This window comes from Lutra lutra, chromosome 1 (assembly GCF_902655055.1).
Source record: "Lutra lutra chromosome 1, mLutLut1.2, whole genome shotgun sequence".
Classification (NCBI taxonomy): Eukaryota; Metazoa; Chordata; class Mammalia; order Carnivora; family Mustelidae; genus Lutra; species Lutra lutra.
In genome coordinates this window covers 40,452,658-40,479,959 of record NC_062278.1, presented here as the reverse complement: position 1 = coordinate 40,479,959, position 27,302 = coordinate 40,452,658, and the positions used below count along the sequence as shown (strand labels likewise).

The following is a 27,302-nucleotide window of genomic DNA, read 5'->3' as shown; positions in this document are numbered from 1 at the left end:
AGGAACCAAAAAAAAGAAAAACTGAGCAAAAAAGTACTTTTGAGATAAAAGTTCTCAATTCTACCCAAAGAGAAAATTTGGAAGTTGCTCCTATAAGCCCTTATAATTAATTCTTCCATTGCACTTGGGAATTTTCTGGAGCTCCTTATACACTTCTTTCCAAACCAGTTCTTAAAGCTGGAAACCCAGAATCAGCAGAAATTTTAATTAAACTGACCCATTAGACAAATAATTGATCTAGAGAGTCTACTCTGAGGCTTGTTAATTCTTTGGTGAATCTATTTTCTTACCTCCTTCATACACATATGTGAAATTTGATTAGACTTAGTGCCCATTCATTATTAGGTAGTACGGGTTTTTTTGTTGTTTTGTTTTTGTTTGTTTGTTTTTGGAGCGTTCTGGAATCAAACACTGCAGTCAAATCCTGGCTCAACAACTCACAAACTAGGTGATATTTAAAATATTTAATTTTTCTTCTTTTCAGCTCTTCCCTATCTAAAATGATGATAACAACTACTGCATAGGATCATTGTGAGAATTAAATGAGTGAGTTAAAAACAATTTTAACATAAATGCCCGACCAACTGCAGAGCCTCATAAGTGTGAGTTCCTTCTGTCACTGTTTTCTCCATGGAAGTACAGAAGTCCTAAATACCTGATCTATATAAACCCCTTCCATTATCCTTCATCCTCTTATAAAAGCCCATGCTTTAAATCATCTAACCAGTCTATAACCTACATCTCAAGTGTTGAAAATTGTCTTTAAAGCTAAGCCTAGGGTGCCAGGGTGGCTCAGTGGGTTAAGCCTCTGCCTTTGGCTCAGGTCATGATCTCAGGATCCTGGGATGGAGTCCCACATCGGGCTCTCTGCTCAGTAGGGAGTCTGCTTCCTCCTCTCTCTCTGCCTGCTGCTCTACCTACTTGTGATCTCTCTCTGTGTGTCAAATAAATAAATAAAATCTTAAAAAAAAAAAAGCTAAGCCCATCCCAACTGTGACTATGTTGAACCCCAAAGGAAATTATCCCTTAATAAAGCATGACATCATTACCTCATCCAATAAATATTTAATGAATATCTATTAGGTACTATGATATAATAGTGAATAAAACATATGTGTTTTATGCCTGTATGAATCACAATGGAGAGACAAGGGGGAAAAAAGTTGAGGAAAAAAACCCATATTTCAAAAGGAAGGTCATAAGCAAGCAGGTATTGGAGAGAATGGTGGGGATGGGATGGGGTGTACATTAAATTGGGAGGTATCTTTGACAAAACAAGTTTAAGCTAATACCTAGATGGCAACTAGACCAAGTGTGGAGGGAGAGAATTTTCCAAATAAATAGTGCACGCAAAGACGAAGGAAGAGGGTTCATTGTACTGAAGCGAATGAATGGATGGCATGTGTTACAATGAAGTCTCAAAGTGGACAAGAGGAAGTGGGTAGGAGGTTATGGAGGTAAGTTGGCAGAGGAAGAGAGACAGGAGAAATGAGAGAGAGAGAGAAAGAGAGAGGAAGAGAGATGGAGAGAGAATTTATAATAAAGAAGCACTGTATCCACGATTCAACTCAGTGGACATTGATCTAGCCCAGAGTAAGAGTAGATGGGGCACAGGAATCTATTATACCTTGAGTTGATCTAAATTCTCATATACCACTCTCACATTAAGTGTATATCTTACGAATTTGAGTATGATTTTAGCATTTAAAAATTAGCATAATTCTTAAGAGACATTACTCCTTAAACATGGGCCATACTTCATCTGGTGTTCAACCCAAGGAAAGCATTTTCAATGCTGACGCTCAAATGATCTGTGTTGAACTTACTGAGACTCAGTACCTGTGTATCCAGTTTATTGTCGGATATTGAAGAAATTTTCAGTTAGAATTTGGGCTGCATATCGTTTCATTTGCTTTATTTATTGCCTTTAGAACTCCAAATAAGATACGTCTCCACTCCATAAGTCTTGGGTTTTGAGAAATGCCCTGGGTTGGAGGCTAATTTTTGTGAGTTATTTGCATATATATAGGTGATTTGAAGATGGATGAGATCTCTTAAGATGAGAGGATAGAGTAAGATAAGAAAAAGGCCTAAGACAAAGCAACCAAGAAACTCAATATTTAGAGTATAAGTGGAGGAAAACTTGACAGAGGATTTTGAGAAAGAATAACCAAAATGTAAGTAGACAGATTAAGACAGGGGGATGTCATGGAAGGATGTCAAGAAGGAGAGAATTTTAAGGAGTGATGAATCCTTGATGTCAAAATTTATGAAGCATCAATTAGGATGCAGTTTAGAAATGAATTTTGAGCTTGTTAACATGATCATTACTGGACTTTAATAAATTTTGGTGGGATTATGAGACAGAAATCTTATTGCAAATAAACTCAATAAGGGAATGGGAAGGGAGAACATGGAGAAAGTGATTTTGAGGGATTTGAGATTGCTGGAGAGAATAGGAGGCAATAATTACAAGAGGACATGGGTAAGCATGTTAGAGAAACATGTAAAGCTGCTGAGCATTGAGGAAGGCCCATTTAAGGCAGGTGATCCTAAAGGACAACTGAATAAAGTGGCTTATTGCTTTACATGTGAGTTTTAACCTTCTGTTTTTACAACCATTCCATTGCTATTACTGGAACCACTCCTAGATCTATGCAACCAGAGCCCCTCTCTGGCCTGTGAGTTTTAGAGGACTCCCCACTGGCCCTCGTCCCAATTATGCCTCTCCTCATAGGAATCTGTAGGGTAAAGGGGGCGTGTTCACCAAAAGCCCTTTCTTCTAGTCCCTCCTTCCCCATTAAACTATTATATTAATTTCCTACTGCTGCTGTAACAGATTGCCACAAATTCAGTGACTTAAAACTATCCAACTTTATTATCTTACAGCTCTGGAGGTCAGAAGTCCAAAATGATATTAACGGGGCTGTGTTCCTTCTGGCAGTCTTAGGGCCCCCGTCTTGCCTTTTTGTAGCTTCTAGAGGCTGCCTGTGTTCCTTGGCTCATTGGTCCTTTTCATTTTCACCGTTATCAATGGCCCATAGGATCTTTCTCACTGAAGATCAATGTGACACTGACTCTTCTGCCTTCTAACTCCTTCTTAAAAAGACCCTTGTGATTATACTGGGTCCACTCACATAATCCAGGATAATTTTCCTGTCTTAAAATCTGCTCATTAGTAGCCTTCATTCTATCAGCAATCTTAGCTCCCTTTTGCCATGTAAAATAAGCATGTTCATAAATTCTAGGGATTAAAGTATAACCTCTTTGGGAGCTGGAGAAACATTATTCTGCCTAGAACCACCATGTTTCCTACTAAAGACCTGGGAAATCCCTGTGCAGATGACCCAAGCCTACTTCCTATGAGCCATAATTTCTAGAATGGACTACATTATTAGGGGGCTCCTATCTATCTCCTATCCTAACCTATCAGGTTAGGCCAGAGGGCGAGTAAAATCAGCTATTTGGGGAACTGAGAGGAGGGTTTGGATACACAGGTTGAGAAAGCCTGGTGTGTGTATTGCAGATTCCATATGTTTTCTTACACTGATACCCCAAGTTAAAGACCAAGCTGGCTGTCATCATTCAAAAAAATAAAAGCTGCTTTCCTTTTTGCCTTATCTTATCCCAAGGGATATTGGGAAAACCCACTTCACGTTACCCCTCTAAATAAAACTGGTTTGGGGAGTTCACATCACCAAATTCCAGCTGAAAATGGGAAACATTCTGGGAAATTTGGTGAGTGGGGCCAAAAATACAGTGAGTATAAACCCCTGACTCAGAAGAACTGGGAACATTTAAGGTAATTTTGGTATTCTTTTGGAACTGCAGTGGCTGGAACAGAAAGGAGTGAGAGTTTAAACACCAATGGGTAATGGATCTAGTTCCACATCAGAACTGAACCCAAAGGGAGATGGGACAATTTGAAAGAAGGGAGAGAAAAGATAAAAGGGTAAAATTTCAGGAACATTAACTCAAAAGTATCAAAAACTTTAACTCCAAATTATCAAGTTCCATCTCATTATTATTTTATTCCAAGTAATTGTGACACCTGCACATACTAGACATGACAATGAGTACACCAGTGATCAGATCACATTCTCTGATCTGAGTGACTCACTACTGTTAAATGCAACTGGCCTACATTTTTTCTTCCCCACCCCTTTTCTGAAACTCCAAGATGACCAAAGAATGATCTAATCTAAAACCTCTTCTTTCATGTATATATATATGCATAAATGGATATATATGAATATGCATGCATACATACGTGTGTGTATGTGTGTTTGTATATATATAGAGAGAGAGGCATAAATAAATGTGGCATGTATGCACATAAAATACATATGTGCTTATTTACATAGACTTAGCATGGGGAGATAGGGAGAGAACTGAATTGATTTTGGTTTTAGTGTGCCTTCTGTAGGAGACATGGATCAGACCACGTGTTTGTGTATCATTGAAAGATGTTGTAGACTAGATGATCTTTTTTATTCTTTTCCACTCTAAAACCCTAAACATCTACCAGGGAAGGCAGGTACTTTCCTGACAGGAATTATCCTACATTCTGTTAATGAGCAAATAAAGCCTCCAGGCCTTAACAAGTTGTCATCCCTCTCTGTCCAGTCCATTCTTCTTCTATATTCTAATTCTGGGCAGAATTTTTCATTAGTCTTTCATTTTTCCCCTATCAGTACAATTTAGAAATGAAGGAGGGTATCAAAATAAAGATACTTCATTATAGAAAGATTTTGCCAAATACCTCCAGACTTTTGGGTCTGTGACTTATTAGTATTCAAGTACTACATCTTCGTCATATAATAAATATTTGCAACATACTAAAGGCCATATGGGGAACAAGGAAGATACAGAAATTGTGGGTATGGCATTTTGGATTTAGTTTTGTTTTATTTTCTGAGTTAACAGATATATACTGAACATCTTCTTAATGTTAAATATATAAGATATAAATGCTCTCTGCAAGTCTAGTAGAGGAAATATATTGAACACATGATTATATTAAAAGCTACAGATAATTAAGTTATTTGAAGATACAGTTGGAACTCTTTAAGTGTTTAAAACAGAAGGCTTTCCGTAGAGGAAAGAGTGCTCTTGCAAACTAGTTTTGTGGCCTAATTTAGTCACTTTCCACTCCAGGTCTAAAAGTTTCTCATATTACAAGGTTCTTCTCATTCTAACATACAGTAGAAATCCTGATACAGGATCTGAAACCACGTTCCATGTTCTAACCTTCACTGATGTGCTTGGATCCTCCATGAATTTGTAAGCTCCTTGAAGAATTTTTTTCTCCTTTTAAAATATTTTATTCAATGAATGCTTATTAAGCCAGGCATTACATGATTGAGATTCACAGATAAAAAAATCACAGTCCTGGGCGCCTGGGTGGCTCAGTGGGTTAAAGCCTCTGCCTTCAGCTGGAGTCATGGTTCCAGGGTTCTGGGATCAAGCCCCGCATCAGGCGTTCTGCTCAGCAGGGAGCCTGCTTCCTCCTCTCTCTCTCTCTCTGCCTGCCTCTCTGCCTACTTGCGATCTCTATCTGTCAAATAAATAAATAAAATCTTAAAAAAAAAAATCACAGTCCCTGCTCTCCAGTGGCCATGGTCACGTTGGGGAAAAAAGCAAATAGACCATTTCAAATCACGTAATCAGTATGGTGATAGCAGGATTCATAGGGTGCTGGAGTTGCAAAGAGTAGAGGCGTCAAAGCTGGTCTTCAGTGGATGTTTTGAAAGATAATCCCCTAAAGAACAAAAAGGAGTTTGCAAGTGAAGAAAGTTGAGTTTGTTGGTACAGAAGTTCAGGTCATACATAAAGAGGGAAGGTCATAGGAGAAACCACATTCTTTCCTGGAAAGGAGGTCTCAATTCATGTGGCTGAATGGATAGTTTATAGAAGAAGATGACAAAGGGACCAGAATTTGAAGGTTAAAGAGTTGAGGTTGTGGAGGCTATTAGGAATGTTTTTTAAAGTTAAACAAAACATTATTACTCTGTTGGATTTGCAGTGGCTAGGACAGAAAACAGTAAGAAGATAAATTGTGGGGATGCCTGGGTGGCTCAGTGGGTTAAAGCCTCTGCCTTTGGCTCAGGTCATGATCCCAGAGTCTTGGGATCAAGCCCCACATCTGGCTCTCTGCTCAGCAGGGAGCCTGCTTCCCTTCCTCTCTCTCTGTCTGCCTCTCTTCCTACTTGTAATCTCTGTCAAATAAATAAAATCTTAAAAAAAAAAAAGAACAGATGACTCAAAAAAAAAAAGAAGATAAATTGTGTGAAGAATGGATCAGAAGACAAGACTATTAGGGCCTGGAAATCAGGTAGAAGCCGCCTTCAGGAGTCTGGGAGAAAGATGCTGCATGAACTAAGGATTATAGCAGGAGAGATAAATGATGAGGGAAGAGAGTCAGTACAAGTGTAAAGTTGGGGTCAAGTGGACTCAGATTGGGACTGTGGGAAAATATCAGTGCTATCATGACTGAGATTCCTATGGAACATCTGTGTGGAACCATCTAGATAGAAGTCAAATAGATGAACCTGGAACACAGGAAAGGATGACCAGAGGATGTCATTTTTTGAAAAGGCAGGGACAACATTTCAAATAAGTTCGTATATGTCTTATTGATAGGAATACTTCTTCATTACAAAAAAGCACAAAACCTGAACTGTGAATGCCCTTAATAAATGTATTTTTAATATTCAGTAGATGAAAGAATGAATGAGTGAATAGGAGCTGTTATGAGTAGCAGAGTTCCTATCAAATACTATAGTTATATATTTGAGTGTGTAAATGTGTATATGAATGATTTATATGCATTTATGTATGTGTGAATGTATAGTTATGTATACACACATACACATTCATATCAAGTTAGCAATATATTAATTCTGTATATCTGTGATATAGTATAAGAATCTGCTAGGGCTGCCATAAAAAAACCGCGAGACTGGGTGCCCTGAACAACAGATATTTACTTTCTGACGTCTTTGGAGGCTAAAATTCCAATATGGGGCTCCTGGGTGGCTCAGTTGGTCTGCCTTAGGCTCTGCTCATGATCCTGGGGTCCTGGGATTGAGCCCCACATGGGGCTCCCTCCTCAGTGGGAAGCCTGCCTCTCCCCCTACTTTTGTGTCCTCTCTCTTTCTCTCTCTCTCATGTACACTATCTTTCTCTGTCAAGGGAATGAATAAAATCTTAAAAAAAAAAATCCAATATCAAGCTGCCCTCAAGGTTAGTTTCTAGTGAGAAGTCTCTTCCTGGCTTGTAGACTGCACCTTCTTACCGGCTGTCCCAAAGCCTTTCCTCTGTGCCAGGGCAGACAGGGATCCCTAGTGTGACTTCCTTTTCTATAAGGATACCAGTCCTAGATTAGGACCCCACTCTTAGGACCTCACTTAATCTGAACTCCCTCCTGATATGTCTTGTCTCCAAATACAGTCACATTGGGGGTCAGACTACAACATATGTATCTGGGGGGAGGGAAACACAATTCAGTCCATGACAACATCAGTACATATGACATTCAGCTTGTCTTTTTCTCAAAGGATAGTCTCTGTGAAAACAAAGAAACTGTTCTGTGTCATAAAAGAGGATACTTAAATAGAAGGGGAGAGATATAGTTAAAGTTCAAAGAGTTTGCTTATTTATAAAATAATTACAATTCTTTTCTACTTCACCTGATTTTATCAAAATAGTTATATTCCCACAAAGAGATTTTTTTTTTTAATTTTGGAAAGGATTATAAACCACTTGCAAGTAGGTAAACCTTAAATAGCTGAATGAGCTTAATCAGTTGTTATTGTCTATTACTCTATGGAAACCAGGCAGGAAGAGCCAGAAAAGGTTGACGTCCCACAAAAATTTCATACTATGAAGGTGTAAATTTAAAGCGAAATTACTTGTAGAAAACTGTGTTGCATTCTTGGCGTGTGCGCGTTTGTGATAAAGTTAACTTTCACTTACGGTTATATTTAACTCAGGGGCTAATCCCAGTTTATTTTGCGCCTGTTCTGTTTAACCTCTTTGCACACTTGGCTTTGGTTTAGCGCTGGTCTCTGCGTTGGTGTTCCCCCCTAAAAGCTCCCTGGGGTTGGGAAGCCCTCGCCGGGACAGCCAGGTGACACAGGGTGCAAAGCCTGAGCTCTCGGGCGCGGAGCCTCTAGCATACCGTTCCCCTCCCACCATCATCCCACCGCCGGGAGGCGGAGAGGGCTTCAAACTTCGCTCCAATCCGCAGCCGGCCCTCTCCGGGGTCCCCCGCTGGGCGACCCGCCCGCCGAGGACCGAGTTGGAGGAACTTTTGCACAGCTCCGCGCCAGAGCCTGGAGCGGCGAAGTGCTCCCCCTCCTCCCCAGGCCCCCCTCTCTCTGCCCCCGCCTCCCGGTCCTCGCCCAGGCGCGAGCTCTGGTGATAGGACGAGCCCCGGGCGTGCATTGTGTATATGCAAACCAGAGCCCCGGCTCCCCAGGGCTGCCCAACCCGGCCGGGGCTGCGGCGGCGGCTGGCGCTGCAGTGGGCGCTGCTGTCCTCGCAGGAGCCGGGCACTGTCATGCCCCCGCCGCGCGGCGGACCCTTGCGTCCCAGAGCCGCTATATAAGCGCAGGCAAGGGGACACTCGGAGGGGCTGAAGATGAAGGTGCCCGCGCATGGGCCCCCACTGATTGCCAACCCCTCCCGAGCCCGCGCCCCGCGCGGAGCCCGCGGCCGCCGAGGACCCGCCTTCGCCGCAGTAGCAGCTGGAGCAGCGACAGAGGAGGCAGCTGCGGCGGTGGCGGCGGCGCCGGTCGCCCGAGTACGCAGAGCGGCGGCGGCAGCTCGGGGGCCGCCGCTGCCCCGGCTGCCATGAGTTGTGCGGAGGTGATGTATCACCCCCAGCCGTATGGAGCGCCCCAGTATCTGCCCAACCCTGTGGCAGCTGCAACCTGCCCCACAGCCTACTACCACCCGGCGCCCCAACCTGGCCAGCAGGTGAGTCACCGACCGGGCAGCCCGCCGGGGGCGGGGGCGGGGGCGAGGGGCACCGAGAGTATCTGTCTGGGACTCGGGCGACGTCCCGCCGGGACGGGTGGCGCGGAGGATGCTCTGGGACCTGGGGGAGCGCCGTTGAGCAGAACGGAGGAAAGGCTTCGGGAAGGGACAAGCAGCCTGGTGGACGGGTGGGGATTCGATGTGAGGCACTACCTGCCTTCATTGAGCTGGTGTCACCGGAGCTCAGAGCTGCTCCGCATAGCCACCTTAGCTCTTTGGGCTCAGTTCTCTGAAACCCACCAAGGGCATCTGTCTTAGGAGTATGTGAGTAAACTTACTTTAAATCAAATATTTTCTTTTCTTTGGAAAGGTGAAGTGTTTTCAGGGTTTTCTTGATTAAGAGGATAAAATTGTGTCACCGACATAGGGGAGGCTACCTGGACAGTGAGCTCATGGAATGACCTTTCTGGAACTTTCATGGAACAGAGGTCTAGTGTAATGTCTGTCAAATGTTACTAGAACTTCTCTGTAGAGTCTGTCTTCTTATGACTGTGACTGAGAGGGCAGGAATTGATCCCAAACTTCCTCATTCATTTTTAATTCCATCAAAGCGCAGAGATGTTATAGTTCAGCCTACTAGAAGTGTGTCCCCACTCAAGAGGTAACCTTGGGTCACTGGATGTTGGGTCTTCACCATGCTGAGAGTGACGGAGAATGCTGTGGATTAAAAAGGGTTCTGGAACCAGGGAGATGATATAGTTCTTTTAAAAGAGAGAGTAGGGTGTGGGGAATTTGGCACTAGGTACCCCTGGACATTCCTCTCTGGACACCTACAGAATGTGTTTCAAGCCTCAGTAGTGCTATAGAGAACACATATGTGAGTATGTGGCACTAGCTTGTACCGAAGTAGGGTCTTCAGACTCTGGGAATTCGGGAATTACGGTTGATTTGGTGAAATTTTTAAAAATACAATTTATGCACTCCGAGGTGGAGACACTTACCAGGGAACCAGATGTGCTTTGGAAATTACCATTCACAGAATTTATTGATTGGGTTTTAAAAAATTTCTTAGGAACCATATGTTTTATTATGGTCTTAAGGGTTTGGCTCTTTATTAAAACTTATATAATTAATTTTGATTTCTGTATTCCCTTTACTTGTTTCTTTGCTAGATTTGTAGGGCTACTCTTTGGAAAGAAATCATAACTTCAGTTTAGAATTTAAGGACTGTAAAACTCAGCTGATTCTGGAGCAGGGTACATGCCCCAGAGTTATCTGCTAAACAATATAAGCTTAACCAGACCAAGTAGGGCAAAAGAGGAAGGAGCCCCATTTTATTGCTACCATTTTATTTTATTTTATTTTATTTTATTTTATTTTATTTTATTTTATTTTTTTAATATTCAGCAGCCTTAGCATTTGAAAGCAAGATTACTTTTAGGAAAGAGAATGGGAAAACATTTTATAATTTGTGGTCGAAGGTGACAGATTTAAACATTTTGGTTATCCTGTTTACTTTTCTTTGATTTTAAACATAAAAGACGTTAAGTAATAGAGAAAACCATTTAGGTACAAATTAGGCAAGTGAGGCAAAGAGATGCTGGATATCACTTTTATGTGTTTTATAAACAGTCAGTCCCAGATGAACCATCCTATTTCCTCCCTTCCCTTCCTTCATCTCAGGGATTGTAGAGGCTCTCAGCTGTCAATTGGAATGTAGACAAGCAACAGACTCAGAATTACTAAGCATACAGAAAAGTGTTTTTCCCCTTAAAAGATAACTTGAACTATGTAAGTTATGAATAGGGTTTTGTTCTATAGAATTGTGAAAATAATTCCATTAATATATGAATCTGTGGTGGAGGTTAGGGATTATAATACTCTTGAACTAGAAAATAAAATTCATGTCGGAAAAATTATAAATTACTATTCATAAAATTAAGTTTTCAGTGAGGAAAACTCCAGTACGCTAACTTTTGTAACAGTGCTACAACTCGATCCCCAAATATCAGTCTTTTGCTGAGACCATCAACTAACTGAAGAATGAATTTTCTTTTTCACCTGAATCGTCCACATTGATAAATTGCGCATATTAGTCTACACTTTAGGGTTCTGTAGGTATCCTTCAAATACATAAGTGGCTGAGTTGACTTTAAGAACTTAGCTGAGAGGTGTGCTTGGAAATTTTCATGTTACTTTTACAAAAATGGCTTGTTAGAGGTTACTTTTTCTGTTGTTGTTAAGTAAGGAAATGGACTATAACTGGCTAGTGAAATAAAGAGACTTGATAGTGTAACTACTATTCTTTTACTGTCAGGAGTTTATTTTGATGACCTATATTTTCTATTTGAAAAAAGAGTAAATCAGGAAATTCTTATCAGGCTGACAACATTTTTAGACTATGCGGTGCGTGGGTGAAGTGGGACTAATATTGACTTGGCCCTAATGCAGTCATCCGAGAATACATATTTTGGTTGTTTTTGCATTCCATAAGGTTTTATCATTATTATCCTTGAAGATTGTTTTCTTCATCCATGGGAAGTGACCCCTAATAGCTTCTTGCCTGGGAGACAAAAATAAAGGCTACCACTCCTACAGCATTTGAAAACTTGATTTGCTGAGCAGAAAAAAGAAAAGCAGAAAAAGTGATAGAGTTATAAAGAAAGTTTCATGGTCACTGATAAAATGTTAGAAAAGAAAGCATTTCAGGTTTGTGTTCCTTCTGTAATCCATTGTAGTGGTGTATCTTTGAGCTTGTTTTTTTCCCTCAAATCCATATAGCTCAGAAGTCCTTGTAAGTTAGTATAGCATAATGGTTTATTTTTTTCAAATATTTTATTTATTCATTTGAGACAGAGAGAGAGAGAGTGTGTAGGAACAGTGGGGAGAGGCAGTGAGAGAAGCAGACTCCCTGCTGAGCAGAGAGCCTGACGCAGGGCTAGATCCCAGGACCTGGAGATCATGACCTGAGCTGAAGGCAGACGCTTAACCATCTGGGCCACCCAGGCTCCCTATAATGGTTTATTATGATGGATTTTATCCACAGGTGTGTTTTTCCTCTTCATGTATGATCATAATGCTGATAATTATTTTTGAAATAATAGAATATCATTCTCCAGGCGTGTGTACTCTGCTTTACCCTTAAAAGCACAGATGTGCACTTGAAATTTTAAGTTCAGATTTTTTTTCATCAAGTATATTATGCATTGTAGGTAGTAATAGGTTGGTCGCTTAAAAACCTAGTGAACTGCATATATCTCAGGTGGCACTGTAATGTGTTACTTAGGCATACAGTAGACTACATGAATCAAAATAATTTGTAAATATGTCTGCAGAGTAAGTTTTATAGTCCCTGACATTGATTCCTAGAAGTTGCATGACTATGAGTAAATCTTACAGTGTGCTTTATCCAGACGGGGTTTGCTAAGAGATGCTAAGCTTTGTGGTCCTCATGCCCACCATCTCTTTAACATCTCCTCAAGAGAACTCTTGACTCAGTCTCTCAGCCCCTGCTCCGGAGGCATGATGACACTGCAGAACGTGTCCAGAAAGGAATGTGCTTGCATTCTAACAGTGACAGTAGGAACTAAGAGAAACAAATTTCCAAATATGTGTCAGGAAAAATTGAGGGAAATGATATGAAATCATAGATTCCCTTCATACCCGGGGGACTTCTCATCTTAAATGTAGACAGCCTGTTATTGTCTAAATCTGCCCCCCCCCATTTATTCATAATGTCAACATTAGAAAGATACGTAAAGCTTTCAGCATCCTGTAGTTTGTTCATGAGGTGGTGAAAGCAGAAAAAAAGATCGCCAGTTTTCTAATTGTGCATAGGGGTTTTTAACAATTATGCTCCGGACTTCATATAAGTTAGAGCATATTTACTTTGTCCACAGCTGTGTGAATCCTCTTGCATGCTTTCACTTAAAAGAATTAAATGCTCCTAGGAGGCAGAACTCCAGTTATAAGTTTATAAGGAGTTCCCCTGCCCCCAAACTATTTCTCTGGACTTTGATACCTTGGTTAGGTCACCACACACACACACACACACACACACACACACACACACACATATGTAGTCAGAAGAAGACACCCTGAAGAAACATACTACACCCCTCCTTTTGCAAACGGGAAAAATGGATGCTCACATGGCTGAACCACCTAGCCAAAGATTTCAGAGTTAATTGGTGACAAAATTAAGACCACCAGATGCCTTGCTCCGCAATGTAGCGTCTTTCTACCACGCCATACAGTCTTCCAAGCCTTTTTATTTTTTATTTTTTGCAATTGCACAATAGGCTTATTTTTGTCTTTAGTGCTCCAAATCAACTTTTTGATAAAGAAGATTAATATGCAGTAGATTCTTTGGCCTTGGAGCTTGAAATTCTTTCCAAGTCCTTGGTAGTGTACTTTTTTAGTTTAGGCATTCCAAAGTCCTTTTGAAAGCATTTATATTATGCTAATGACTTTTGCTATCCATTCTGCATCCTTTGTTGATGAGGCAGAATATCCACTTAGCAAATGAACATTTATTTATTTTAAAATAATCTTCAGGAAGTGGTATTAACAGTCAGCTTTAAGTGCCTCAGATGTTACTGTTATTTCAACGTAAGTTTAAATTCATTAAAAGGAAAGAATACAATTATATCCTAAATAGTCTCAATATACAGCCAACTTATTTAAGGTGGAGGATCCAATTTTCTTGCAACTGTAAGCAAGGACTTAAGTGGACTTATAAGAATTCATACAGGACTTCATTGAGAAAGAACAACCCCCCTAATTCCACACTACACAAATTAACTTGACTGCAGAAACTTAGAAGCTTAAAGTACACAGAGTTTTATGCTCCCAATAACTTTGCAGCCAGAAAATTCAAAGCTGGAAAAAAAAATTAAACTTTAAAATGACTAAACTAACTATTGTCTCTGGCAGTCAACCAGAAGAGAGATTACAATAACGATAGAAAGGGAAGGCTTGGAATCCATACAATCATGCATAGTGAAGATATGTTTAGCAGAAAACCAAATGCCAGGACAAGGTGACAACTTTTTGGAAAGGAAGGGGTATTTTGGACAAATGCAAGTAAGGCCTAATTCACCTTGTACTTTATAAAGTCTCCCATCTCATGCAATTGGGGATGGCAGGGACATGCGCCACAGCGAAGGAAATGAGGGTGTTCAGAGGGAAAAAGCTTGCCATCGTGCTCAGTGACTCTTGGGGCTGTTGCAGCAAAGATGCTGAGCTGATCCCTTTGGATAGTGTATGTATTTCTGTCTTGTATCCTTCTGTGCAAAGGGAATGTTCAACGAGACTAAAAATATTATGCTTAGGATACTCAGGGCAGATCCTAAAGCAGACTTGTGTATTAGACTTTCTGTCTATCATTCTAAAACTTGGGTGCTGAAGTTGGATCCCATTCCCATAGGCCCTACTTCCAGCTAGTGTTTAAAAACAAACAAACAAACAAACAAAAAACCCACAAACCCCCCCCAAAGAATCCCAAACTAATTAATCCAGTAATAGATAATAATTTAAGGTATTATCTCCAGAAAAATATTTTCATTCTTCATTCAAGAAACAAAAGCTTTCTGATACTTGAATTTTAGGTTCTGGCAGACACAGTGAAGGAAATAATTTTGGGCAAAACTCTGCCCCGAATCTTTCAAAAAGCACCTCTTTAAGCAGCTGGTTTTCTGCTTTAACTATTCATTTAGGAAGACCCAACACTGCCCTGAACCAATAGACCCAAACATATGCTGCTAAAAACAAGTAGTCGTATATGCCGCATTTATAGATATCTCAGTGGATACCAGACTTATGCCAGTAATTTAGAAGTGTGGTCTGAAATGGGTTAACCAAACTATTTTTCATTTGCTTTGTGTTTTAGTAGAGAGGAGACAAAGAAAAGAAAGGAAGAATGACCTAAAGTAAACAGGTGTCCCTTTCTCTTAGAACTCTAATGTGGTACTTTGCCAAAACACTTGGCCTTGGCGGATGGAGCGAGGGGCGGGGCAGTTGTAGGATGTATCCTTTCTTCTTACTGTGAAGACAGATAAAGGAGATACCAAAGCTAATTCTTGGGAATTGGGCTAGATGACCCATGTCTAGGAATGAATTAGTCTTCAGTGGTCTGTACGGTATTTTTGGCTGGTGTCCTGCAAAATCAGAAGAGGCAGCCAACGTAAGAAACAAAATTAAGTGTGAATTTGTCTAGAGCTCTAGCATGTTGCTTATTAGGATAGAGAGTTGGACGAGACCTCTGAGATAATCGAGTCTCAAAACTCCTCATTTTCAGAGGAGGAAGCTGAAGGCCAGACAGTTTGGTGACTGACCCAGACTCACGGACTCATTTTGGTCAAATCCTCCTTTCTATTCCGGCTCTCTTTCTATTGTGGTTCCTTCCCATCTGGACTTCTTTGGAAACAAGGAAACAATTAATAATTGACCTAATGTTACCTTCTTACTTTTCTTATTTAAAAATTTTAAAATATTAGCTACTTGGAGAAATTGGACAATTAGCCGTATGGATAAACTGTAAGGTTCTCTTTATTTACCATTGCCCTTACAACGCTCTTCTGACTATGAGCAGCTTGAGTTTAATGATAGGCTATGACTTTCATCTTTGTGATGAATCCATGTCTTTGCACAATTACTGATAGAGAAGAGGAATTAATTGGTGATTAAATGAATAACAGATGAATTTTTAAAGATGAAGTCATACCCTATGTCTAGTAATAGGATTATAAAGGCATATCAGAAAATCACATATTGGAAACTTGTTTCATTCAAAGTAGTCAGTTTGAGAGAGAACACATACCCTTGTGATGTGATCATAGCTTAAAATATTTTGGGAATGCAAATTTTGAAATTCTGTCTAAGTATGTGGCACATTTTTTTGGAACATCCTCGAAACTGGAAACTTTTCATCCTTGGAAGGGATGAGTTTGATTTTTGATAACGACCAGAATCATTGAGACTCAAGTGTGCTCAAAAATAGCTGGTCGAGTTAATAGTATTTTTGGTTTGTTATTCCCAACTCTTAAGAAAAATGAAAACAAAACAAAATAAACAAACAAACACAGAATCTCAAGTTATGACTGTGTCTCACAAAATTGGCTCTGCTCACATTTCCAAAATAGGATTTCCAGAAAAATGGTGGGCAATAACATTATGTATCTGAGTTGCCAAGGGTACAATACCTTTTTTGGATAGAGACTTCAGTTTTATGTGGATGTATATCTATTTTGAAGAGCACTGCATGATTTAATAGCTGTAACTCTGTTATATGTTTACATCTCTTTTTTTTTTTTTTAATGTTATAAGTAACTTTGACTCTCCGTAGTTATGGGATGCATCTGATGCCCTGCTGATTGTGGGCTTCTGTTTATTTATTCGACTAACCTAAATATATAGACACTCTTTTCCTTTAGTCTATTTTCTTGGCTCATGTTTTGTAGTCAGACAGAAATAGGTTCTAATCCTGTCTCTGCCATTTATTAGTTCGATGATCCCAGCCAAGCAAATCAGTTTTTGCATTTGTAAATTGGAAACAGTTATTTGGGCAAAAAATATTTGTGTGCTTGTGTTTGAGAGAGGGAAGCAAAATATGATATGTGAAAGGTCTGTGGCATAGCTCTTCATCCCGACCCACCCTCCCTGAACCTGATTCCTCCTCCTTTTCCAAACAGGCTAAGGATCAAAATTTCAAGTCTCTCTGATATATTTTTAAAACTCTGTTACCGAGTAAATTCAGAAAAATATAATCAAGGAGCAGTCAGTTGCTTTTATGGACTTTACAATTTGAAGCGTAGAGAATTTGAAACATTTATTTCAGCTAGTGGTCCTTTCTTAGAGGCATCAACCATGTTTTTTGAACATAAAAGAATCATTGCATTTAGAGAAGAGAGCCAGTAGAAATTGGGAAAAGAAAGAAAAAGAAAAAAGAATGAAAAAAAAAAAAAGACAAAGCTGTTTCCAAATATCCAATGATTCATTAAAATACTTTTGTTTTTTTAGGAAAAGAAGTTTCCACATATGCACAGTAATCATTTGGCATTTTGTAAGCTTAAGCCTTGGGGAGTTAGTGGTATTTGGCTTCTGACATGGAAGTCTCTCTTGTCAGACAAAATCCTTTCCCCTGCACATTCCTGTGAGAGTTGGTTCCTGTCATGCCTTGTGGCAGGCTGTGAGGTGGCTGGGTATGGTCTGCATTGCCCAGGCTCACTCCTTCCTACACTGCTTTAACCTCTTCTCGTGGGTTAATTTTCACTTTGTGGCTGCTAACTCAGTCATTGTTTCACCTAAGGCAGGGTTATTTTGCCTGGGGGAAAATTGTCATTACTCTGAAATGGGGATGAGCTAGTTCATGTGCACTAAATAAACCAATTTGTAGGTGTTGAAGTCCCTTTTGATGACGTCTTTGTTTTGGTTAACAATTCTTCAGAGTCTTGTAAGAAAAGCATGAACATTTCTGAGACTTGGATATTTTTAGGAAGTATTATGCATCTTGAGGAAAAAAAAACAACATTAACTAGATTGCCTTTTGACCTCAATTCAGGAAATCTAGATTCTGATGATTTGAGATTTATCCTCAACATTTTGAATGTTATATATTATTCTCAAGAAAGAATGTAACACCAGGCAAGTTTCATGCTAAGAAGCAAATACCAAGTGAATACAGAATATGGCAAAAGTGCACATGGATAAATTACTTAGTTCAAAATAGGCAAAGAATTGATTTACTGTCACCAAAGCACAGATATCAGAAAGTAGCTAAGGCTTAAGGGTCTATGGAGGAGAATGTTAAGACAGTATGATTGTCAGCATATGAGTCGGTTACTGTTTAAATTCTGTTCCTGTTTTCTTTGTGCTCACACTTAATATTTTTTAAATGTATGCAAATTGTTCAACGTCATTAGTCATTAGGGAATTGCAAATCAAAACCACGGTGAAGTACCACTTCATACCCACTAGGGAGACTATAGCTGTAATAATAATTTTTTCAAAATCCAGAAAATAACAAGTGTTATTTTTCTACCAAGGGATGTGGACAGATTGGACCCTAAGTACATTGCTGGTGGCAATCTAAAGTGGTTCAGCTGCTGTGGAAACAGTTTGGCAGGTCCCTAATAAGTTAAGTGTAGTGTTACCATATGACCCAACTTACTTATCATACATACTTACCCAAGAGAATTGAAAAGAGGTGTGCAACCAAATACGTGTATACTCATAAGATCACTATCGGCAGTAGGCAGTAGGTAGATATGACTCAAATATCCATCCGTGAATACATGGATAAACAAATTATGCTATATGCATGTAATGGAATACTACTCAGCTATAAAAAAATGAAGTACTGGTTCAGTGTGAATGAACCTTGGAGACATTATGCTAAGAGAAAGAACCTAGAAGCAAAAAAGTCATATATGTATGATTCAGTTTATATGAAATAGCCAAGATAGATTAATCCCTAGAGACAGAATGCGGATCGGTGGTTATCATGGACTGGTGGGGAGGAGTCATAAAATAGGGAGTAAACATTACACAGGTACAGAATTCCCCTTTGGGTTGATGAAATGTTTTGGAGTAGAGAGAGATGGTGGTTATACAGCATTCTCAATGTGCTAAATGCCACAGAATCATTGACTTTCAAAAGGTCAATTTTATGTGAATTACACCTCAAAGAAAAAAAATTTTAAAAAAATTGGGATATCTATCAGGAGAGCAAAACTGAAAAAAGAAATACAGTACCAAGTGTAGAGAGGGATATGGAACAACAGGAACTCTCATAAACAGGCTGTCCGTGTGTAGGTTGGTGAAAATTACTTGAGAAAACCAGCAATATCTGTTAGGGCTGAACCACATCCGTACTTTCCCTTTGACCCAGCAATCTTCCCTTCAGTATATACCCCAAAGAAATGCAGACATATGTTCATTAAAAGACATACTCAGATGTTCATAGGGGTACTATTTGTAATAGCCCAAATCTGGAAACTAGCCAAATGGCTATAAGTGGTAGAACAGATAAATGGATTACTACACAGCAATGAGTATGAGCATTCTATGACTACATGTGACAATATGCAGGAATCTCATGAACATAATATAGAGTGAAAGAAACCAGACACAAAGGGTACATACTGTAGGAGTCCATTTATATAAAGTACAAAAGACTGTTTTGGCAAATCACATTGATAGAAGTCTGGATAGTGGTGGCGGTTCAGGAGGTAGTGTCTTGAAGGAAGCAGTGCCTTCTGGGGGTACTGATGATGTTCTAGTTCTTGATCTGTTGCTCGTTTCATTGATGCACTCAGTTTACGAAGTTTATGAACTAAACATTTATGATATGTAGCCTTTTCTGTTTATATTGTTCTTCAATAAAAACATTAAAAAGTATGCAGATTCATTGCATTCTAGGAAGGTTTCAGGCCATTTGGGTATTTTAGAATTCTTATTTTAACGAGCGGTATCGATGGTGAAGCTAATCGTGTGTTCACGTGTGCGCGTGTGCTTATGCGTGAGTACGTGTGTGTGTGTTTTAAATGTAAGTAGTTAAGTTGGTTCACTATAATTTGTGAAAATCGACTCACCTTTATCAGTAGAAAGTACTAGAGAATGATAGATAATGCCTTATGTTGGCCTATTGGTAGGTGTATCATAGGCTGTATTTTATTTGATATTCTCCAAGCAAATGTATTCACTTAATAGAAGACCTGTCTTAAAGAGCTGGGAGAGGAAAAAAAAACATATCTTATATCCATTCAAAAAATTGTATTTAAGTAGAGTCAATACATATATTTTAATAAAATCACCGGTGTTTGCCTATCAAAAGAAATAAGGTATCATTATATATTTATGTAAATGCGTATGTATATGTCCAGATATATATTACATATATATGAAATGTAAAGGATATAGGGAATAAATGTAACCATAAACAGAAGAATAACTTTTAGAAAATAGACTCGTAAAAGATATTTTGATACAATGGCAGTTCACTTTTTGTTCACTTTTTCCCCATTTCATATTGAATTTTTCATAAGTAAATTTTAGATTAATTTATCTGTATACAACCATTCAACACTTGGTCAAAAAAGTGTAACATGAAATTTTACAACATTTAGAAAATTTTGTAATCTTAAATAAATTGAAAATCTATAGATTAAATTCAACTGCCATTAATTAATAAATTAAGATATTTCATTACTGCTATTACTGGTCATAATACTATGCTATCTTTATATCAGGATTTGTAGTTGTAAATCTTTTCCATATTTATAAAACTTTAATTAATTTTATTTCATCTAAGAATTATTTGCTAATTGGGATAAAATAAAACATTGCCTTTCTTTGCATAATTAGCACAGCCCAGGCTCTTTCCTTTAAAGAATAAATGTTAAAATTGAACAAATGAAACAATTAGATTCAAAACCTGACTCTCACAAACCGATGCTGAACTAGACATTAATAGGAAAAAAAGATCAGTTTCAGGGATAGTAATGAACACCAGTGGACAGTGAAGTCACTCCCTCTAGATCAGTTTAAGCTCCTTTCCTATGTAAAAACAGTGCTTCTTTTTCATATACCAGAGTACTTGGCAGAGAGTGTGCGTATATGCTTAACGGCATAAGTTCAGATAAATACACAGGCACACAGAGAAATTATAGTGTGATTTGGCTAATAAATTGTAATATTTGTTTATTTTTTAATGGAATTTAAAGTCAGAAGTAATTTTAGAGGCCATTTGGTTCAACCCCCTTATTTTATACATAATCTTTGTTACGTGGTATTTTTGCTCTTGAAGTTAAACATAAACATGTTCAAACCTGTGCGACACAGATTGTAGGAAATATAACCGCACCGTCGTTACAACCAGCTATTCATCAGCAAGGCGTGTTCCCTCACAGGAATGAATTATCTATTCATCAACAAACGATAACCACATTGACACAGATTTTAAATATAAAGTAATGCATGTATTTATAAATAACAGCTCCTACATAATAACCAACAGCTCATAATATGCCTGAACATTTCAGGGCCCACCTCCCTCAAGAACAACATATTCATTGCTTGGGGGAAAGGGCTCAATTTATTGAATGATGCATTTATAATTTGGGGCTATAGATTTTTGAAGCTAGTAATTCCATTAGAAACACGAATCTGGGTTACATGTTTTGATAACATTTGCAGAACTATGTGCTTACGGAGTATTCTAGAATGATTTATTTTTTCGACTCACATTCATTTTCCAGCATGCATTTTTTTTTCTGGAATAAAAATAGTATAACAAAGAAACAGGTTTTGCAGGTATACAAATGATAGAGAACTCATTTCATCATTAGGATAGTAAATTTTATAATCTTGAGCATTATCTTATGTATATAACTCACATTGAAGTTGTTGCTTATAAAAATCGTATGTACTCAATGAAAAACATTTGGAAATACTGAAAAGCAGGAATAACAACTAGAGACCTTACCAGCCAGAAAATGATAACATACCATTTTGGTGACTTTTTTTTCCCCTGCGCTAGATCCCCCTCCCCTGTCCTTATAAACACATATAAGTATACCTGCATATTTTTATTATGCATTCTGGCTCCACCACTCTCATCCTCTGTGACCTTTGGCAAGTGACTTCACTTCTCTGTGCTTTTGTTTCTTCACCTTTAAAATATAGATGGTAATAATAACCATGATGTAGAATTATACAAATTAACTGAGGTAATAAGTTCAAAGTTTTATAAGAGTGCTTGGTGTAATATACACTGATTATTATTACAGCTGTGATCATAGGTTTTAAGAATATTTTAAAATTATCAAAATTTTGTCATTTTTATTTGAAAGCCACCCTAGACATTGGTAACACCTTGTATTATTTTCAGTAAGCCATAATATTATCTTTTTTCCCTCCATGATAATGGTGGCAAGTGGAACATCTGCAAAATATGTTCCATGCAAAATGGATCTTCACACAAACTTAGCTTTGTCATTTTTGTTTGATTTTTGAGAAATGAGTTTGGCACATCTGCCAAATCCTTTTATAAGACACTACATTCCTGTTTTTATTTTGGTTTATTTCATTTATGGAAAGCTCTTTTCTTCCCCACCCCTCCTCCCCAGGCACCCCCGCCTGTCCCCTATTCCTCTCTGTCCCAAACTATAATGTTGATGTATGTATATTCAAATTTTAAAATAGAAAATTGATGAAAAACTGGAAAAAAAAACTTCTTTAAAGCCGTTCTACTTTGGTATTTTAGATTGTGAAAAAGAGAAACCAAACAAACCTGTCTTTTACACTCTGAAAATATATTGTCTGATAATGATAATTTACTTTTTTTTTTTTTTTTTTTTGCAAAATTTGAAATACCAGACTTATTTTTTGGGCGGGGGGGGGTGGGGAAGGAGAAGATTGGTTTGGGGAGGGAAAAGATGGAGTAAAGCAGACTAAGAAGAATCAGTTTGCAAACATATGTTAATATTTAGATTTTTTTTAAGTGAAAAGTTAAGTAGTTAATGCTTTTTTACAAACTGTCTTTGATACCGTGTTTTGTTTATTCCATCCCAGAAGAAGTTAGCGGTATACAGCAAGATGCAGGACTCTCTGGAAGTCACCCTTCCCAGCAAACAAGAGGAGGAGGAGGATGAGGAGGAGGAGGAGGAGGAGGAGGAGAAAGACCAGCCTGCCGAGATGGAGTACCTTAACTCTCGCTGTGTCCTTTTCACTTATTTCCAGGGAGACATTGGGTCAGTAGTGGATGAACACTTCTCAAGAGCTTTGGGCCAAGCCAGCACCCTCCATCCAGAATCTGCCATTTCAAAAAGCAAGATGGGGCTAACCCCCCTATGGCGAGGTAAGAATTCAAAAGCAGATGCTCTCCAGGGCTCTGTCTCTGTTTTGCAACTGCCTGTACCAGGTTCCAGCTGGAGATTTGCCCCTGGAGGACGGATATCCACTTGCTTTTTAATTTTTAAGGACAGCAAGGAATTTCTTTCAGACAAACAGCTGGATCAGTTTTGTCACATGTGGAATGCAGGGTTGGAAAGGATGCAGTCACACCCCTTAAATTCCTCATGGAAAGTAGTGATGCAACCGGCCTGAGTTTATAGTGGCAGGACTGAGCTGTGAAGCGCCATTCCTTAAAGCCCCAATGGCCCAGTTTGGATCTCCAAATGATAGGCGTGCCTGGATCAGCTTTTAAAAATTAGCTCTTGCTCATTCCACTAGGTGCTACGTGGTGACATAGCAGAAATCTGAGTCTGACCCAGGAGTCCAAACTTTGAAAGCCTTCTGTGTTCTCTTGATAGTGTTTTCTGTCTTGCTTTGTTGTGGGATGAACTCTTGGAGTTTACAATCCAGACATTATTGACTGTGTCTCTGTGGTTTAGACTATTGTTTTTACCTTGGTAAAAGTAAAGCAGTGGCCTATTTGATAGCATGTGGTAAATACTTTTAATATGTGTTTAAGGTGAAAAGTAGGAAAGCTTCAGTAAATTAGCTGGCTTTAATAAATTAGTCTGATATGTCAATAATGAATCATATTAGGATAATCTATCCTAGCAGAGAATTAAATACAATGCCTCCTTTTTCTTTTCTTTTTTTTTTTTTTTTGGCATAGTGGCATATGCAATCTACTAATCATTTAATTTGTAATATAGAAACAAGAGCCCCAAATTGTAGTTAGAAGTGAGTGATTTTCTATAGCACTATAACCAGGTTAGTTTCAAGTGAGGTGTTGTGCATATGCAAAAGCTCTACAGTCCAGTGTTTTTCCCATTATCTGTGCCACTGCATAGAGACCTTTGGACTGATGTCCAATGTTCGAGTAGAAAGAACGTATAATGGTAATGTTTCTGTAACTGTTGTTATAATTTTCTTGGGATTATTAGAAATTTGGCCTTCAAGTTTACCTCCTGTTTCATTCATTGACATAAGCAGCAAATATTAAGGTCCTACTGTGTTCTAGATAGCGGGAATATATCCTCAAACTTGAGAGTCAAAGCCTCTACATTCGTGAAACTTTTTGGTGGAAGAGACAGGTAGTAAGTAAATAATGAAATGCCTAGGTGTTGTTTTACTTAGGGTGATGATAGATACTCTCTCTGAGTCTGTTACATGTGGGCACGGACCTGAAGGAAATAAGAATGTCCCTCATCATATGAACATCTAGGGGGAAGTTATTTGAGGCAGTGGAGACACCGAGTACCAAGGTCCCGTGGAAGGACTGGACTTAGAGTGTTCAGTGAGAAGCAAGAGTGCTACCGTGAGTGGAATGAAAAGCAGGGCGCTAGCTAGAGACTAGGATTTTTATGACTTTGTCAGTTTAGTGTATCTGGGTAGTGCACCAAACATGGCAGCCTCTTCAATTTTCATACCTCCCTCGGAGACTAAGACTACATATATCGTATCTAGTTTTCTCACGTCATTTTCCCTAATTCTCAAGATAATGCATTTCTGCCTGGAAAATCAAGGATGCATATGAATTGGATGATTGTGACTGAATTAGATGAATCAAGTTCATACCATTTATCCCAGATGAGAAAAAAAAGTTCTCAACGTAGAATTGATGAGCGTTAACTGTGAAATCTTTGCTTAGAGTTTCGTTACTTATAAAATAAGGGGGTTGAATTAAGTGACTGTTAACATCTCTTCTCCGTAGAGTTCTATGATTTCAAGCGTATTATTATAAAGTATTATTTACTCTCCATTATTGATAGAACTTTGCCATAACTGTTTCTAGTTGCGAAATAGTCGGATTTTGATAAATACACATTACTTAGATGTGATTGAAAAGAGATTTACCAAAATGTAATTAAAGATTTAGAAAATAATATCCTTAAGAGAGGTCTGATAAATTGAGATTCCCATGTCTGCTGAAGAGAGTTACTGGTAATTTTGTATTAATTGGCGAAGTAACACAGGTTTGGATAATGCAGTCTTTGGATTCAGTTCATTTTGGGGTTGCAATATAGGCCTCTTACTATGTCTAACTACAACGTGATTTTGGATTGAATACTTAAATCTCTCCGAGCTCAACTTCAACTATAGTATGTGTTTATTGATATATGTTTCTCAGGGTTATTGTAAAGATTCTTTGATAATGTGTATGAATGATTTGTGGCTTTATGCAAGGTGCTAAATGATGAGAGAGACGCCTTTTCTCTCTTCCTTAAGTAAGTTTCCACTCATTTGGCACATAGAAAACCAACCTTGGGTTGTTTGATCCAGAAACACTGTTTTCTGGAGGTTTCTCTTTCTAGCAAACAGTGTCTTGCACAAAGTAGCTACTCAATGCTGTTGACAATGTTGATGGCCATGGTGGTGATGCTTTATTCAGGAGCTGCTAACCAGCTGTATTAAATTAAAGGGTCTAATTTATGGCATGAAGTTTTTACTATGCTGCACAAGTGCTATAGTGCTACAAAGGAATTTAAAACTGAGTTATGTCTGATTGCAGAATGTATTGCCACAGTAAATCTTTAGACAAAGATAGAGTGTCAGCAATAATGGAATAATGGTCATACTTTAAATGTGTGTCTTGACAGAGTTAAGAAAGTCCTCTTTTAGGTGTTTGTAGCTTTTAGGCAAATAATTGATAGGAAGTATTTGTACTTTACTTGGCACAATGTCACATCAATTGCCTCTTACCCCAGTATATATTCTTATAGGGATTGAATAGGGCTTCTCAATTGAGAAAACATAACGAATCTGATTGCCCTTTTATCCCCATCTAAATAGAAATATGGGCTCCAAATATGTCTATGTATTGATCTCAGTGCCCAAGTGTTATTACAAAAACTGTGTGTTTGTGTGTGTGTGTGTGCAGGAAAGTGAAGCAGTTGAGTTAACCAAAGTATCACTCAGGGAAAAACCTTGCTGAGTGGTGAACTTGGTGTTTTGTTGCTGTTACAAAATAAATAGTTATTACTTGGTTTATTTATATAGTGTCTGCTTAGAGCAACTCATTCTCATTGCGAAGACCTCTCACAATGAGCACTAACCTGAAAACAGTAAAAGAGGAGAAAGGGAAGGAGGGCGCATCTCTGAGCTGCGTGAGACTGGGAAAGATGGCTGAGCAGCATCTCCAGGAAGCCCTGGAGGTCATTGCTGCCTGCAAGTTTAGGACGAACACATGGAAGGAAAACGAGGCCTGACTTAACGTCATCATCCTGCCTCCTTGAAACTGCCATTTTAGTCACAGTGTCCATTGTGAGCAACTCTAGAACAAAGTAATCGGAGGACAAACTTTGAACATAATGGTAATACCTAATCCCTGAGTGACAGAAAACATTGGAAAACGTAGCCTTTCCCCTCTGACCCAATAATTTGTTCTCATGGGAACCAGAATAAGAGGGTGGGAAATAAATTACAGTTAGGACCCTTTGGATTAGAGTTGAGTCACATTTCTTTCACTTAAGTTAATAAAAAGGTAAATGTTATCTTTTAATGTTAATGTTTTATATCATTATTCTGAGAATATGTTTCCTGGGGATTTTAAAGGTGACTTAAGGTAGAGGTTTTACAGCATTCTATTGTACCATTTTCCTTTTAACATAGCTTTCATTTTTTTTTTCAAAATTAAGTAGTAAAATGTTTAATTTATGAAAAAATGTTAAAACTGCTCTGGTTTACATTGTTTACCCTTAGAGTTTTTTTTTTTTTCAGAAATATTTAGAGCTAATATAAAAATTATCCCATCTATTATGAAATTGAAAGAATAACTTGATGTTCCATGTTAAACTCTTCTGTGTCTTTAAAGTATATTTCTGTATAATTCACACAGTGAGGTTACTGGGTATGTCTTGGGTGGGTTGTATTAGGCAGCATAACAATTTTGTCATTTTTGTTTTTTAGAAACAAGGATGTGTGTGTGTGTGTGTGTGTGTAATATTTTTTAATTCCCAAATGCAAATTGAACCAAAGTGTATTTAGACTTTTTGTATGTGTCATAATGTCAGTTGGCTGACATCATCCAAATATCAAGTACCACTGAGTCCAAAGTCACCACCGGGTGTTAACATCTGACAGTTCTGAATTGCCTCCACTAACCTGAAAAGTAATATTGCATGGAAATAGCTTGTGCACAAAATTTTCATATGCTTTTTCATCAAACAAATGTGGCTGTGATTAAGTACTCTTAAGCAAAGAGTCATGTAATGAAAAAAATTTACATACATATGAAATAAGTACACTGATTCCCAGGCATGAACCAAAGTATATCATGTTTCTTTGTATTAAGACTTTTTTTAACATCCAAGATACCAAATAGTGGTTTTGAAGTGTAGACTTCCATAAACATATTTTCTCTTCAATAT

The 27,302-nt window shown here is 38.4% G+C and overlaps 1 protein-coding gene across 6 annotated transcripts in view; it reads left to right on the top strand.

The window, feature by feature from the left end:
- The first annotated feature begins 8,312 nt into the window (after window positions 1–8,312).
- VGLL3 (vestigial like family member 3) overlaps window positions 8,313–27,302 on the top strand; it is a 49,099-nt gene continuing 30,109 nt past the window's right edge. For 2 of the 6 annotated variants that reach the window (XR_007125939.1, XM_047722188.1), the window contains exons 1-2: window positions 8,313–8,982; window positions 22,555–22,840. Coding sequence is in view for 5 of the 6 variants with exons in the window: in XM_047722188.1 (XP_047578144.1) it covers window positions 8,857–8,982; window positions 22,555–22,840 (412 nt within the window). In the remaining variant the exon portion in view is untranslated. Of the gene's footprint in view, window positions 8,983–9,099; window positions 9,307–22,554; window positions 22,841–27,302 lie in introns of those variants that run through there. The other 4 variants (XM_047722179.1, XM_047722170.1, XM_047722204.1 and 1 more) reach the window with 4 other exon arrangements.